Raw genomic sequence first — 16,678 nt, 5'->3', positions numbered from 1 at the left:
AATTTGACTCACTGTACAAGACCTCTCCCCTTCAGTCTGTAAGTACTCTTGATATCTTGAAATGTGGTTTTTGGTTATTTGTTTTTAGTCATAAGTCATATATGATATATGTATCATTTTACTTTTTGTTATGTTTTGATCTGTGTTTTGGTTGTTACATCAGGGTCAGTATTCATAAAGTGTCTCAGTGTAGGACTGTTGATCTACATAGTGATGAGATGATTAACCAGGGTAAAAAAGACATGCAGACAAACATTGTAACACTGCAGTGTGTGTGTGTGTGTGTGTGTGTGTGTGTGTGTGTGTGTGTGTGTGTGTGTGTGTGTGTGTGTGTGTGTGTGAGAGGGGGTGGGGGATTTGTACATTGCTAGACATGACCGCCTTGTTGACCTGATTGCCAGTGAGGTGAGACAAGTAGTGTCACCAACAGCACACATGCATAAACATTATTGTGTAAGGGGAAGCTGGTTTAATGTTGATGATGATGTGTTTTCCTGTGTGTCAAATACACCAGATATAGTTGTTGTGGGGAGAGGCCAGGGGGAGGTGCTCATTTTGGAAGTGGGCTGCTCATTTAATTACTACATAGAGCAGGTCTTTACAGAGAATCTGCTTAAATACCAGCCCCTCGTGGTGCTTGGACAGCCTGGGTGGAGGTGCTAGCTGGTAGAGCTGATATTTGGCAGGGACCTTTAAAATGTTTAAACCCTTTTTTTATTTTTTATTATTGCTTCAAATTCAGGATTTCAAATGTATGTGTGACACAGCAGATTTATCGTAGGGCCCTTCAGGACCAGACTGAAAGTGAATAGGGTTGACATCTATACATAAGATGTGATGTGGATGAGAACCTGTGGCCAAATGCATAAGACAGGGTTGACTAGTATTGCTACTGTATCTGTATCGGTAGATTGTGTATATACACATTCTTGTATTTTGGAATCACTCAATGCCAAAAAATGACATAAAACATATTGAAGCATATTGCATCAAGTCTGATTCATTCCTGTAACATATACTGCATTGAATTCTAAACAGTAGAGAGGTGTCATTCTTGTTTTGTAAAGGCATTTGACAAAACAAAACATTGTGTAATGCTACATGTTGTTAGTGTGTTTTAGGTCATTGTTTTATGAGTGACAAAGTGTGCTTGTTGGGTGACAACCTTTACTAGTGTTATGGAAGAATGAGTTGATTTGAGACATGTATGAAGTGTTTTAGTGTGTGTGTGTGTGTGTGTGTGTATGTGAGTCACCCTCTGTTTATCCTCACAGCTTGGGGATAGGAGCTATCATTGAACCTGGTGGTCAGTCTTTAGGCTGCTGTACAGCTTGATGGACAGTAGAGGATTGAACATTTATCCTCCTACATTTGGGGTTCTGAGAATAAAACAGCTTCAGAACAATCAATGTAGAAATATGTGTTTACAGTTCTACACATCTGTTCAATAAGTGATTGTTGTTGTTGTTGATGATGATGATGAGGATGATGACTTTATTGTATCCATGTAGCCATGATAAAAAAAGGGTGAAATTAGCGGAAGGGAGTGATTTGACAGTGAGTTTCCATTTGCGAGGGAAGAGACTTCGCTTCCTTCCATTGTTAACGCCATTCCCCCCAAACTATCCGGAGGTGATTTTGCATCTGGGTAACCAAGATTAAGCACAATACAACACAATATGAGCCTGGTTCATTTTCAGTAATGAGGCCCTGTACCCCATTTACAGTTTCTACTTCAATGTATCAGGTGGAGTTATTCACCAGCTATAGAGTGAGTTGTTGTTTATGTTTCTAAGACTGCAGGGTGGGAGATGCAACAATGGCCTTGAGAACAGCAGGAAGTGTGTTGGTGGTCTTTCTCTGGTCTGTAGCAGGTATGGTCTCATTCTTATCTTTAAGTTGCTCTGTTTGTCAATCTACAGACATTTCTAAAAGCATAACCATTTTTATGTTCTACTGGCGGCACATTTGGCGTCTCCACTTCACTTAAAAACAGTTTTCTTCCTCGCCTCACTGAGCGAAGCTTATCTGTGGTTTCCATTCACACTCAACCAAAGAGTATCAATGTCTCAACCCAGCAACTATGGAACAAAGTGTTAGTGTGAGTCAAAAGACCTTGAACTTAATGTAACGTCCTTGTGATGTCTAACTGTGTTTCAGTGGTACTGAGTCAGAATGTCTGGAGTGTTACATACACCACTCAGAGTATCTGTACCTTGAAGGGGTCAACAGTGGAGATGTCCTGCTCTTACACATATCCCAGTGGTACAGTCACATCAACCTTGTGGTTCACTAACATTTATGATGTGGAGAATTATGTGAGTCTGTTAGATGACCCAGACTACAAAGGTCGTGTGACGTACCGTAGTGATAAGACGAATGGCCACACCCTGACAATCACACACCTGAGAGAGAGTGACTCAGCTACGTACATGTTCAGATTTATAACAGATCAGACCGGAGGGAAATATGTTGGTAGCCCTGGAGTCACTTTGTCTGTTACAGGTACAGTGACATTATATATAATGCTAATCTGTTTAGTTGGTTCTGGAAAATTGTCTTGATTTGTATTTAAATAATATAATTAATATGAATGTATGGTAAAATAGGAATGTCTGAATTGATGATTTGAGAATGTCCACTCCTGCCTCATTTGAACTAGACAACAGGTCATTGATGGTTTTAATGTTGTTATCTACTCCAGACCTGCAGGTGAAGGTGACCACTACATGGTGGTCAACGACACTGACCTGTAGCACCACCTGTACTCTGACTGGTAACCCCACCTACACCTGGTACAGGAACAGTAAGATTGTACAAGAGAACTCCTCCCCCTCATACACAGTCGACTTAAAAACTGAAGACAGCTTCTACTGTGCTGTAAAAGGCATCAATTCTCCTGCAGTGTGTGAGTGTGACTAATACACTTTTTGAAGTCTGTCAAAATCATCCAATACATCATTGGTCAGTGTTGATGTTTAGTGAAACAGACATCAAATAGGGCTACTATTTCATTTAGATTAATGGTTGTTGATTTTACAATTCTATATACTTACACCATTTCATAATGAGAAGGCTAACTTTTAATTTGTCTGTTTACCAGATGGCCCAAAGAACACCTCAGTGTCAGTCAGTCCCTCTGGTGAAATAGTGGAGGGCAGTTCAGTGAATCTGACCTGCAGCAGTGATGCCAACCCACCTGTGGATAAATACACCTGGTACAAGATAACGTACAAGAAAATGTCAATGAGACATTCTGGACAGAGATACACCATCCATAACATCAGCTCTGAGGACAGAGAGGGATACTACTGCGAGGCCCTGAACATTATAGGGAGAGAACATATCCCTGTCCATATTAATGTTACATGTAAGTATGTCACATTCTGTCCATTTTTGGTACTCTAACTTTACAGATTTCATTCTGACATCATGCATTTATAATCTCAAGATCCTGCAGCAGTGTTTCCCTGGGTTCCTGTGATGGGGGTGGGGGCTGTCCTGACTGCTGGAGCTCTTCTACTCGCCATCTACTGCTATATGAAGAGGTGAGCCAGCCATTTACATCTACTGTATTAGTAACATATCAACTTCCACAAGAGGTCAGTAGATAGCAGAACTCACTCTGTCCCTCATTACAGGAGATCCACAGGAGGAAGTGATGCCACATCAGACACACAGGTAATAATGTCAACAACCAAAGTTATTTCAATCCCAATACCACAGACATAGACAGTAAGTGAATGGATTCATGTATTTGTGTTTTATGCAGTATTGAGTGTTTGTGTTTCTGTGTCTCTCTCCACAGAGTGTCCATCCTGACCCCAACAGTGACACGTACACAGCTCTGAACATGAAGACCAGGTCACCAGAGTATGACACCCTGGCAGTAAGTCTCTTATAACGCAGTCTGTGTGTCCGTGTACATAAAAGTGTTAGAGGGAGTGGTTTGTAAAGTGCTCATTCAATGTGTCTTCTTTCAGAATGTGAGAGACTTCGCAGTGACACAGCCCCTCAGATAGATGCTGAGCCCTCCGATTATGAGAACTTAAGAGAACCACCACAGAACGTGAACTGAAGAGAACCACCACAGAACCTGGACTGAAGAGAACCACCACAGAATCTGGACTGAAGAGAACCACCACAGAACCTGGACTGAAGAGAACCACCACAGAATCTGGACTGAAGAGAACCACCACATAACCTGGACTGAAGAGAACCACCACAGAACCTGGACTGAAGAGAACCACCACAGAACTTGGACTGAAGAGAACCAAAACAGAACCTGGACTGAAGAGCAACAGCATCAAACCAAAGCTAGGCCTCACAATGCTATTATCTTACTATCATAATGCTTTCTAATCTAGAAGGTTTGAGACAATGACCTTTAACTTTTGAGTGATTGCTGGAATTTAGATTGTTCTCCTAACGATAAATACAGTATGTGCACTACCGTTCAAAAGTTTGGGGTCACTTAAAATGTCCTTGTTTTTGAAAGAAAAGCACAAAAAAATTGTCCATTAAAATAACATCTAATTGATCAGAAATGCAGTGTAGACATTGTTAATGTTGTAAATTACTATTGTACCTGGAAATGGCAGATGTTTTATGGAATATCTACAAAGGCGTACAGAGGCCCATTATCAGCAAACATCACTCCTGTGTTCCAATGGCACGTTGTGTTAGCTAATCCAAGTTTATCATTTTAAAAGGCGAATTAATCATTAGAAAACCATATTGCAATTGTGTTAGCGCAGCTGAAAACTGTTGTGCTCGCTGATTAAAGAAGCAATGAAACTGGCCTTCTTTAGACTAGTTGAGTATCTGGAGCATCAGCATTTGTGGGTTCGTTTACAGGCTAAAAATGTCAACTTATCTGTTTACTATCTATAGATTGTATTGCTTATCTTTTTTTATGGGATTTTGCCAATTCCAGATATTTATAACATAGAAAGTTTTGCTTGTCTTAGCGACACAAAAAATAATTATATTGACAGGAGCTTTTAAATATTCTGATGTGTTTAAATATGTTTTACTTTGTATTGCTGTCAGATATTATTGGGCATTTTATATTTTATTTTATGTAATACCATATTGTTCAGTGTCATGATTTTGCTTGTTTCATTATCAAATTATTAATAATGACATATTTTAGACACATTGAATACAGTATAAGCATCATGTTGTAAATACGCTCAAAGGTAGACAATAAAAAGACAACAAATAAATTGGTTATTTTGTTAATTTACATTGAATCATAACTATATCCATTCAGCCATTCAGCCTATTGGACACATGATGGCGCCATTGAACCACATAACCATAAGTGGCTAGGCACACACACACACACACACACACACATACACATACACATACACATACATGTCTAGACCTTGCCAGATTATTTCCCAGTAGTTCAGACATTGTATGGGTGTGTTCTTGTGGATGCCTGTGTGTGTATGTGTGTGGTATGGGTATGTTGCTCCCTAGACTACTGCAGGAGAACTCAAACTTAAGTTGTCAAACAGATTTTCTAGGTGGTTAAGCTCTGGACTATTTCTACTTTGATCTCATTTCTTGTATTTCTTTGGGAATGGTTTGTACTCCTAATGGTGTCTGGAGCTCTACCCCTCTGCCCTATCAGACGCTCAGAAGTCCATACAGCTCGCGCCCATTGGTCAAATGGATTCTTCCTCAAGGGTAGTGCACTGGTGGGGTTAAAGGTCAGTGTCTGAGCACTCTACTGTGAAAGTGGAAATTGCTGAGTGTCTGTCGGTGAAATCTGACTATCAATCTCTTCTCCCTCTCCCCACTAATCTTATCTCCCCCTCTCTTCCCCCTTGCTCTCTCTCGCTGCATCTCCCCTCTCTGCCCCATCCTCTCTCTCTCCCTCCCCTCTACCCCCTCTCACCCCCCTCCTCCCATCCATCCCATCTACCTCCCCCCCCTCCTCTCATCCCATCCCTCCTCTTTTCTCTCTCCAGCAGTATGGTGAGGCAGAAAGGGCCATGCAGCAGGTGATAAAGCTGGATCAGAACTGAGATGAGGCCTCCACTGAGGTCTTCAACTGCAAGGTCCTGCAGCTCATGGTGAGGGGAGACAGGGGTCAGGGTCCAGCGTAATAGAGTTGGTGGTAGTAGAGTTGGATAACTCAATGTCCGGAGTTGAGGTTTGGTTTTCTGTCTCTCCTCCCTCTCGGGACTCCAGTGGTGGATCTCTCCTCCCTCTCAGGACTACAGTGGTGGACCTCTCCTCCCCTCAAGACTCCAGTGGTGGACCTCTCCTCCCCTCAAGACTCCAGTGGTGGACCTCTCCTCCCCTTAAGACTCCAGTGGTGGACCTCTCCTCCCCTCAAGACTCCAGTGGTGGACCTCTCCTCCCCTCAAGACTCCAGTGGTGGACCTCTCCTCCCCTCAAGACTCCAGTGGTGGACCTCTCCTCCCCTCAAGACTCCAGTGGTGGACCTCTCCTCCTCTCAGGAGGTCTCCTCTGAGGTCTCCTCCCCTCAGGACTCCAGTGGTGGACCTCTCCTCCACTTCGGGACTCCAGTGGTGGACCTCTCCTCCTCTCAGGAGGTCTCCTCTGAGGTCTCCTCCCCTCAGGACTCCAGTGGTGGACCTCTCCTCCCCTCAAGACTCCAGTGGTGGACCTCTCCTCCCCTCAAGACTCCAGTGGTGGACCTCTCCTCCCCTCAAGACTCCAGTGGTGGACCTCTCCTCCCCTCAAGACTCCAGTGGTGGACCTCTCCTCCCCTCAAGACTCCAGTGGTGGACCTCTCCTCCCCTCAAGACTCCAGTGGTGGACCTCTCCTCCCCTCAAGACTCCAGTGGTGGACCTCTCCTCCTCTCAGGAGGTCTCCTCTGAGGTCTCCTCCCCTCAGGACTCCAGTGGTGGACCTCTCCTCCACTTCGGGACTCCAGTGGTGGACCTCTCCTCCACTTCGGGACTCCAGTGGTGGACCTCTCCTCCACTTTGGGGCTCCAGTGGTGGACCTCTCCTCCACTTCGGGACGCCAGTGGTGGACCTCTCCTCCACTTCGGGACGCCAGTGGTGGACCTCTCCTCCCCTCAGGACGCCAGTGGTGGACCTCTCCTCCCCTCAGGACGCCAGTGGTGGACCTCTCCTCCCCTCAGGATGCCAGTGGTGGACCTCTCCTCCCCTCAGGACGCCAGTGGTGGACCTCTCCTCCCCTCAGGACGCCAGTGGTGGACCTCTCCTCCCCTCAGGACGCCAGTGGTGGACCTCTCATCCCCTCAGGATGCCAGTGGTGGACCTCTCCTCCCCCTCAGGACTCCAGTGGTGGACCTCTCCTCCCCTCAGGACTCCAGTGGTGGACCTCTCCTCCCCTCAGGACGTCAGTGGTGGATCTCTCCTCCCCCTCAGGACTCCAGTGGTGGACCTCTCCTCCCACTCATGACTCCAGTGGTGGACCTCTCCTCCCCTCTGGACTCTTGTGTTGAACCTCTCCTCCCCTCTGGACTCCAGTGGGTGAGTATATTTATTCTGGTTATACCACAGTATACATTTCTACTGTTATAGGTTCTATATGCTGTCTCAAATAGCACCCTGTTCCTATATTCCTTGTATTTTGACTGTGGTCACCTCCCTCCCTTCCTCTCCTCCTTCTATATTCTGTGCTGTAGGTGAGGGGAGAAAGAGAGTATCAGAGTTCTACATTCTGATTCTATGTTCTGTATTGTAGGTGTGGGGAAAGAGAGAGTATCAGAGTTCTACATTCTGATTCTATGTTCTGTATTGTAGGTGTGGGGAGAGAGAGAGTATCAGAGTTCTACATTCTGATTCTAGGTTATGTACTGTAGGTGTGGGGAAAGAGAGAGTATCAGAGTTCTACATTCTGATTCTATGTTCTGTATTGTAGGTGTGGGGAGAGAGAGAGTATCAGAGTTCTACAAGAGAGATTATGTGCCTTTGTCAAATTTAAGAACCCCAACATGTCCACTTGCACCTTGGAGAGGCTAAAGGTGAGAGGTGGGATGAAACATAATGCTGTCATATGTATTTAACTATGTGAGATGTGCTTTCAATTTTTTAGCTTGAACTTTAGGAGTTTGTACTCTTGGGACCATGCTATTGGTTCACTTGCACTTTTGGGACTATGCCATTGATTCCATTGTACTTTTGGGACTATACTATTTGTTCCATTGTAAGCTTAGGACTACGTGATTGGTTCTATTGTACTTTTAGGACTATGCTATTGGTTCCATTGCACTTTTAGGATAAGCTTTAGTTAAGCTTTATTTAACCAGGCAAGTCAATTAAGAACAAATTCTTATTTACAATGGCGGCCTGGCAAGAAGCAAAAGGTCTCCTGTGGGAACGGGGGCTTAAAAGGCAATGCAAACTAGTGACATGGACTGACAACTAGAAACAGCTACATGTCTCAATAACCTGTTCATCTATTTAACCTTTGAACTCCTCCAATGGAAGACATTCCAAGATCAAGGGGCTGAATAATGAATGGACATTTTTCCATGTTTGGTTCTCATTTTCGGTACTGTTAGCATTAAACAAGATTGAGATGTGAGTTTGTATGTGTTCTCATTTCATGCTAGAAGAGAGGATATATAACATGGCAGTTTTCCTTATTAAATGGTCTTCTGAATAAGAATGTACCAGGGATTGAGCCTGCGTGTTGCTACTGATGTCCACCTGACAGCACAGTAGAGATCACAATGGTGAGTTAGACGTCTCTGCATGATACACAGAGTCAAGAGCCTTCAGTGGAGAGCTTGAGTCTTGCACATAAATAGTATCATCATTGTCCAACACAGAGAGAAAAGTACAACGATTCAACTCCTTTCTGGTGGTTATAAAATGCAATGCAATGTTATTCGTTTCATTGTACTTTTGTGACAATGTTATTAGTTCCATTGTACTTTTTGGGACTATGCTTTAGGTTCAATTGTATGTATTTGGACTGCGCCTGCAGTTTGTCCTCCTGTCCAGGGGGTGGAGCTGGAGAGCACCAGGCTGGTGATCAGGTACCCAGACAGCTAGACTTAGAGAACCCCTCCCTCTCTTCAGAGGACCAACTCTATAGGCCTCAACACCTCCTCAGCCTCCCAGTACGCCTCCACAGGGTAAGGACACCCATCTGTCTGTCAAAACATCATCTACGATTTATAAACATATATATAAGCATTTATAATGAATAATTATGAGTTATTCTAAAGTGTTACCAATCATCTCATATAAACTTTTGAAATGTACAAAGTGATGGAAGGAGGAAGCAGGAGCACAGGTGCAGGTGTTTGTGTTTTCATACTGTTTGTCTCTCTCTCTCCCAGGACCAGGAGGATGGCTCCCATCAATGGTGACTAGTGTTTCTTCTGGAGGACCACCGGCTGTTTCTATGGTGACTTCAAACACAAGCCTGACCAGAGAGGAAGAGACAGGAAACCATGGCAACCCTGACCACCACGCAGCGCCTGGATAGTAGAGAGGGAGGAGAATGATGAAGATGAAGGAAGAGGATGAGGGACTGTGTCCCTACTTTAAAAGGGAACAGGAGGCTTGGGATGGGTGTCACCTCGTTTGCAGTCCTCTGGCACAGACCACAGATCCAAGACAGAACACTAGACATATAGAATGAGTGTGTGAAGTGTCAATCAAAGTGAAGAGGAGTGCTCCTCTGATTTCCTTCCCCCTCTCCCTCGGCCTGAGCTGTGAAACATGGAAATGACATCATCATTAGAACCTTGAAGGGATCTTTGCCCAGTGAACCTCCTCTGTGATGACCATGTTGTAGACACTAAGGGGGCTGACATCTGTTGTTATCATGTGTTTTACTGTGTATGTATTTATGGTCATGTGACTGGACATGTGACCTGAATGTGTGACCCCTTGTGATGTCGCTGTGAGACTCACTGCCAGCCTGATGCCATAGGGTGCCTAGTAATTGCACCTACAGGGGATAAAAAAATGCTATTTTTGAATTGAATTACAATTGAATATGGGGCATGTTCCAGGCAGACTATATTGCAGTCACCTGCCTGCTCTCACAAACATTAGTCCTTCTCCTTGTTTACCTAAAGGGGTACTGTAATTCAAAATCAAATATCTAAATGTTCCATGGTATGACCATCTTAAAACAATTCCATATGTCAGCTAGTAGAACCCCCCAAACGGCTCAGACTTTTAGAGGTTCAGAAACCCAGTGTCAGAGGGAGCAATGTCCAGCACCTAGACACACAAATCAAATCAAATTGTATTAGTCACATGCGCCGAATACAAAAACTGTAGACCATACTATGAAATAGTTACTGACAAGCCCTTAACTAACAATGCAGTTATTTTTATGTAAGTAAATCATTTTAAAAATGCTTCAAAAAACAGATCAGACAATAAAATAACAACAACGAAGCAGCAATAAACATTTACATGAAAGATTATTCATTGTCATTTAAAAAAAACACGCATCACTAAGGCACAATAGGACACAATAATCCCAGACAGACAGACAGACTTAGTTATATGCATGTCAGGGTTCACTTTGGGTCCGTTGTTCTGAAGATCAGTGAGCTGAACACATCTCTTTCACACAAGACAACACTGGAAATTCAGAGCAGCTTGCCTTTGCCTTGGCATAATGACAGCTCACTGTTGTCTGTTGTTTCTAGCTAGCTAATCTTGATAGCTAAATGTTGGCTAACTAACTAGCTCACTAGTTAACTATGGGGTCTTGCTGTAATTCAGTGGCAGCACATCGTATTGTTCACAATCCAGTCCATTCAGAGTAGCTGCGTGATGCACAAAAATACTTGTTTATCACTGAATAACAGCCTCTTCATGTAGCGAACAAGCTAGCTGAGATCACTAGTTCACTCAATTCAAACACCAGTTCAACATAAGTCCCAATAACAGTACTTTTATATGCGTGACTGTTTTATTCTAAATATATTTTTGACATTTTCCACCTTGTATTTAAGATATTTTCATCAGACAAGTAGGGACATATGAAGCCTGGAAGCTGCAGTAATGTTGAGATGTCAGTAGGGAGAGCTCTAGTCTAGAACACTGGTTCCAAAGATTCTCCCCTTTCATCTGTTCTGGAACCTTCAGTACCAGCTCCTGAGGAGTGATGGGAATGGGTCACATTTTGTCTCTTGTAAAACATGTAGGCCCACTCCTCAAATAAAGAAATGTAACTACAGTATGCTGACTTTAGACCATTTTCTATTTAGATACAGTAACATCCCTTATGTGACATACTGTTCATGCATGTTAATGACCTGACTAGACTACTTTTAAAATGTGTCAACCACAGAACTCACACTTAGGCTATGCCTGCTTCTACTAATACTTACAGTAGACTACTTCTTGTTTCCACACAGTGACAGTAAGTTGACTAACTGTACAAGACCTCTCCCCTTCACTTCACTCTGTAAGTACACTTGACAATATCTTGTAATATAGTTTAGTTTTGATGTTTTTAGCCAAACATCACATGACTTACTGTATCTTTGTTCTTGTTGGTTGATATTGAACTGTGTTTCGGTTGTTACATCAGGGCCTGTTTTCATAAAGTGTCTCAGACAGTCCATATAATAGTGATCTAAAAGGCTAAACTGATCCCAGATCAGCTCTCCTACTGTGATACACTTTGTGAACACTGACCCTGGACTGTGGTTTCATGTGTTTAGTTTAGTTCAGTTTATTCATTTACATGTTTAAAACATGATCAGTAGAGTTTGCCAGTAACACCCAGATCTCCATTCAATAGGGTCATGTTCACTGTCAAAGTATAACAGGGTCAAGTATAACTGTGTGTGTGTGTGTGTGTGTGTGTGTGTGTGTGTGAAAATGTATTTTTATATATTAATCTGATTGTTGGATATACAGTCAAGACCAAAATTATTGGCACCCTTGACAAATACTGAGCTATATTGCGCGCTACAAAAGACAGGATGTATGTTGTACATGTGGTTTCACATGTAAGACTTGTACATGCTATTTTAAGAGCTCTGAGAGCAATAGATTGTTGTGGAGACATTTTTAAAATGGCCTAAAGTAAGAGTGAGAGTGATTGAGTTGATGTTTCATAAGAGGTTTAGGAGTAGTATTAACATGAGACACAGTGATGGTGGGTTGTGTTTAGGAGTAGTATTAACATGAGACACAGTGATGGTGGGTTGTGTTTAGGAGTAGTATTAACATGAGACACAGTGATGGTGGGTTGTGTTTAGGAGGGTTAGGGTTATATTTATCGAACAAAAATAACATTTATTGTGTAACTGGGAGTCTCGTGAGTGCATCCGAAGATTATCAAAGGTAAGCGATTCATTTTATTGCTTTTCTGACTTTCGTGACCATGCTAATTTGGGGCTAGCTGTTGTAGCATTGATTGATACACTCACAAAAGCTTGGATTGCTTTCGCTGCAAAGCATATTTTCAAAATCTGACACGACAGGTGGATTGACAACAAGCTAAGCTGTGTTTTGGTATATTTCACTTGTGATTGCATGATTAGAAATATTTTTAGTATTATTTTGCACCCTGCAATTCAGTGGTTGTTTAGGAAAATGATCCCGCTAAAGGGATCCGTAGCGCAGAGATGTTTTAATACAGTAACCTCCCTTTTCTGACTTACTGTTCAGGTCGTGTTGCATATTAATGCTTTGTATGATGGTTGTGAGGCGCTATACATATTCAACAGTCACAAGTTGGACTTCAAATAGACCTATGGCAGGGTTGCCACACTGTCAGCCTGTGTGCCAAATTCGGCCTGTGTGTGGTTTTATTTGGCCCCCCAAGTTTTCTGAGCAAAAAAAAAAAAGATCTATATGTTTTTTTAATTAATTTTTTACCCCTTTTTCCTCCCTAACTTCGTGGTATCCAATTTGTAGTAGTTACAGTCTTGTCTCATCGCTGTAACTCCCGTACGGACTGGGGAGATGCGAACGTCGAGTGCCATGCGTCCTCCGAAACACAACCCAACCAAGCCGCACTGCTTCTTGACACAACGCACATCCAACCCGGAAGCCAGCCGCACCAATGTGTCGGAGGAAATACCGTACACCTGGCTACCTGGTCAGCGTGCACTGGTCTGCCATATAGCACGCTTCTGTCTATTCTGTCTATTTGAGCTGGTCAGTATGTGTAGATAATACTGTCTTATGCAGCTTTCAAAAAAATATATTGCGTAGTAAAACTGCATAAGTGATGTTCTCCACTTTCTGGAGGACCGAGTTTTGAAATCAGTGGAATTCGAGTATGATAGCTAAGGAGATGGAGAAAACACCTGGCTCCGAATTACATCTTTAAACTAAGGGCAACTAGGATGACGCCCTGAAAGAAATGGATCAAACACGACTGAAGGAACTTGGATGCGAGTTTATCATGAACACCCCATCTTCAAGTCACATGGGTGGTGTTTGGGAAAGGCAAATCCGCACGATACGAAGTGTCTTAACATCCATTCTTGATCAGCCAGACGGAAGACTCGACAACGCTTCTCTGCGTACCTTTCTCTATGAAGTCATGGCGATTTTAAATAGTAGGCCCCTAACTACGGAATATCTGAATGATCCATTAGGTCCAGAACCTCTCACGCCAAATCACATCTTGACAATGAAGTCCACAGTTATCTTACCGCCACCTGGACAGTTCATCAAGGAAGATCTTTATCTCGCAAGAGATGGCGCAGAGTACAACTCTTAGCCAATGAATTCTGGACACGGTGGAAGAAAGAGTACCTCCTAAACCTCCAACACAGACAGAAATGGAATAAAGACAGAAGAAACGCAAGGATTAATGACATTGTCATCTTGCAAGATGATACTGCACCACGCAACCAGTGTAAATTGGCAAAGGTTACAGAAGTGTACCCGGGACAGGATGGCCGGGTGAGAAGATTCAAGTTACTGATCAGCGACTCAACCCTGGATGAGAGAGGTAAACGCATCACCAAACCCACCTATCTGGAGAGGCCCATCCATAAGACAGTCACCCTCCTGGAAGCCGATCAAGAAACCTGCAGACTCCTTTCACAGAAATCACCGGTGATTGGTGGGAGTGTAACTGACAGTTAGACTTACCGGTTATGTCGTTGTTTTGTGATTGAATTGTTTACGTGTCCGCTGTGCGGGGGAAATGATAAGACAAGCGGAACTACGTAGCTAATAACTGTTGTAAGGGGGATCCTTATTGTAGCAACACACTTTTGGAGGGAAGGCAATCTTAGCTAAGTTTTCATGTCATCGGGTGTAGTTCATAAAGGTTGAAGCGTGTATGTTAGGATGGTAACGTTATAATAATTAAGGATGAAGCGTGAATTCATGCCAGGAATAATAAGTGTGAAGTTTGATTTCCTCCCTTCTGTAATAAGCAGCCAATGAGGTATTTTTCCTTTATTCATGTGTTTAATCTGATACTGTTATAGCGCCGGCTAAACTGTTTATGTATGTAAGCACTTCAGAGTTATACCAAGCTAAAAAGTCACTCGTAAGATAAGGTTGTAAGAGTGTGCTTAACTGTATTTTTCATTTACTTTATAGTTCTCACGGAAGGTGATAATTCTGACTAAATCTACAGAATAAAGCCGCCAGTTAAAATCAAGGAACGGTTGTGCTCGTGGTTACTGGAGGGAGCTACAATTAGTCAACCTGCGCATCACCACACTACATACTCTCACGACATACGTCCCCGAGGGCTCGTTTCAAGGTCCTCTCCTTTTCTCTATATACATCAAGTCACTCTGCTCCATCATATCCTCACATGGTCTCTCCTATCATTACTATGACAGATCAACTACTTTTCTCCTTCCTCCATCTGACACACAGGTGTCGACTCACATCGCTGCGTGCCTGGCAGATATCTTAGCTTTGATGTTGGCCCACAACCTCAACCTCAACAAGACGGAGCTGCTCTTCCTCCCGGGGAAGGCTTGCCCCCTCATAGACTTCTCCATCATGTTTGACAAATCCTCTCTCTCCCTCCCCTGTAGGAATCTGGGCATGGCTGCTCTACTACCACAGGGGGCAAAGTATACAAAGACTGTAGTACCAGACCCCACCACAGGAGGAATAGTATAGACAGGTTGCACTACCAGACCCCACCACAGGGTTATAGTATAGACAGGCTGTACTACCAGACCCCACCACAGGGACATAGTATAGACAGGCTGTACTACCAGACCCCACCACAGGGGACATAGTATAGACAAGCTGTACTACCAGACCCCACCACAGTGGTATAGTATAGACAGGCTGTACTACCAGACCCCACCACAGTGGTATAGTATAGACAGGCTGCACTACCAGACCCCACCACAGTGGTATAGTAAAGACAGGCAGCACCAGCAGACCCTCTCTCTCTCTCTCTCTTTCCCTGTCTCCCTAACCCCCGCTCTCTAACCCCCCCTTTTCTCTCTCTCTCTAACCCCCCCGTTTATCTCTCACTCTCTAACCTCCCCCTTTTCTCTCTCTCTCTCTCTCTAACCCCCCCGTTTATCTCTCACTCTCTAACCTCCCCCTTTTCTCTCTCTCTCTCTCTAACCCCCCCTTTTCTCTCTCTCTCTGTAACCCCCCCTTTTCTCTCTCTCTCTAACCCCCCCTCTCTCTCTAACTCCCCCCTCTCTCTAACCCCCACCTCCCCCCTCTCTCTCTCCAACCAAACACCTGACCAGAGGGGAAGATACAGGAAACCAGGGACCATCCTGACCACTCTGACCATCCCGACCACTCTGACAACCCTGACCATCCTGACCACTCTGATCACCCTGACCACTCTGACCACTCTGACCACCCTGACCACTCTGACCACTCTGACCACCCTGACCACTCTGACCACCCTGACCACTCTGACCACTCTGACCACCCTGACCACCCTGACCACCCTGACCACTCTGACCACCCTGACCACCCTGACCACTCTGACCACTCTGACCACTATGCACCGTTCGGATATGACAGAAGGAGAAAGGAGGGACCTACTTTAAAAGAGTACAAGGGCTTGGATAGAATGGGGGTGTCACCCCTTTTGTAGTCCTCTGACACACAGCACAGACAGAACACTGGACGTATAGAATTAGTGTGGGAAGTGTCAAACAAAGTGAAGAGAAATGCACCTCTGATTTCCTTCCCTCTCCATCGGCATGAGCTGTTTTTGAATTGAATTGCAATTGCCTTTGATGCAGCTGATGAATGTAAATTGAATGTGTTTGTAGAATAGAATGAATGACATCATGGAACTGACCAAATGTAAATGGAACTTTGACCTGTTCCATGTAGAACTCAGAGGGACAAGGCAACACATTCTAAGATATTATAAACATTCCATATAGAATAGTCAACATATTGTTAACATGGTTCTGTATTTACATAAAAGTGGAAATGGGGGACATTTTGTCCATTTTAGAAATGTAGGACCCATTTTAATACAGTAACCTCCCTTCTCTGACATGCTGTTCTGGTCGTCATGCATGTTAATGTCTTAAAGAGGAAGGAAAGGACAGTTCTGTATCAGCTACTTGTGTCTTAACTACTTTAAATATGTATCAACCACAGAACTGACACTTACTAGCAGTTCCCACTCACTACCAGTAAGTTGACTCTCTGTACAAGACCTCTCCCCTTCACTTCACTCTGTCAGTACTCTTGACAATATCTTGAAATATAGTTTGGGGTTATTTGTTTTTAGTAATAAGTCATATTCTTG

The 16,678-nt window shown here is 43.6% G+C and overlaps 1 protein-coding gene across 1 annotated transcript in view; it reads left to right on the top strand.

Moving 5' to 3' along the window:
* The first annotated feature begins 7 nt into the window (after positions 1-7).
* Positions 8-16,678, top strand: part of LOC129846884 (vascular cell adhesion protein 1-like) — a 35,350-nt gene continuing 18,679 nt past the window's right edge. The window contains exons 1-5 of the mRNA XM_055914686.1: positions 8-38; positions 1,797-1,874; positions 2,161-2,505; positions 2,705-2,912; positions 6,100-6,105. Of these exons, the coding sequence (XP_055770661.1) occupies positions 1,820-1,874; positions 2,161-2,505; positions 2,705-2,912; positions 6,100-6,105 (614 nt within the window). The 5' untranslated portion in view covers positions 8-38; positions 1,797-1,819. The remainder of the gene's footprint in view (positions 39-1,796; positions 1,875-2,160; positions 2,506-2,704; positions 2,913-6,099; positions 6,106-16,678) is intronic.

This window comes from Salvelinus fontinalis, unplaced genomic scaffold (assembly GCF_029448725.1).
Source record: "Salvelinus fontinalis isolate EN_2023a unplaced genomic scaffold, ASM2944872v1 scaffold_0636, whole genome shotgun sequence".
In the NCBI taxonomy this organism is placed as follows: Eukaryota; Metazoa; Chordata; class Actinopteri; order Salmoniformes; family Salmonidae; genus Salvelinus; species Salvelinus fontinalis.
Note: the sequence above shows the minus strand (reverse complement) of the source record. Positions and strands in the feature narration are given on the sequence as shown.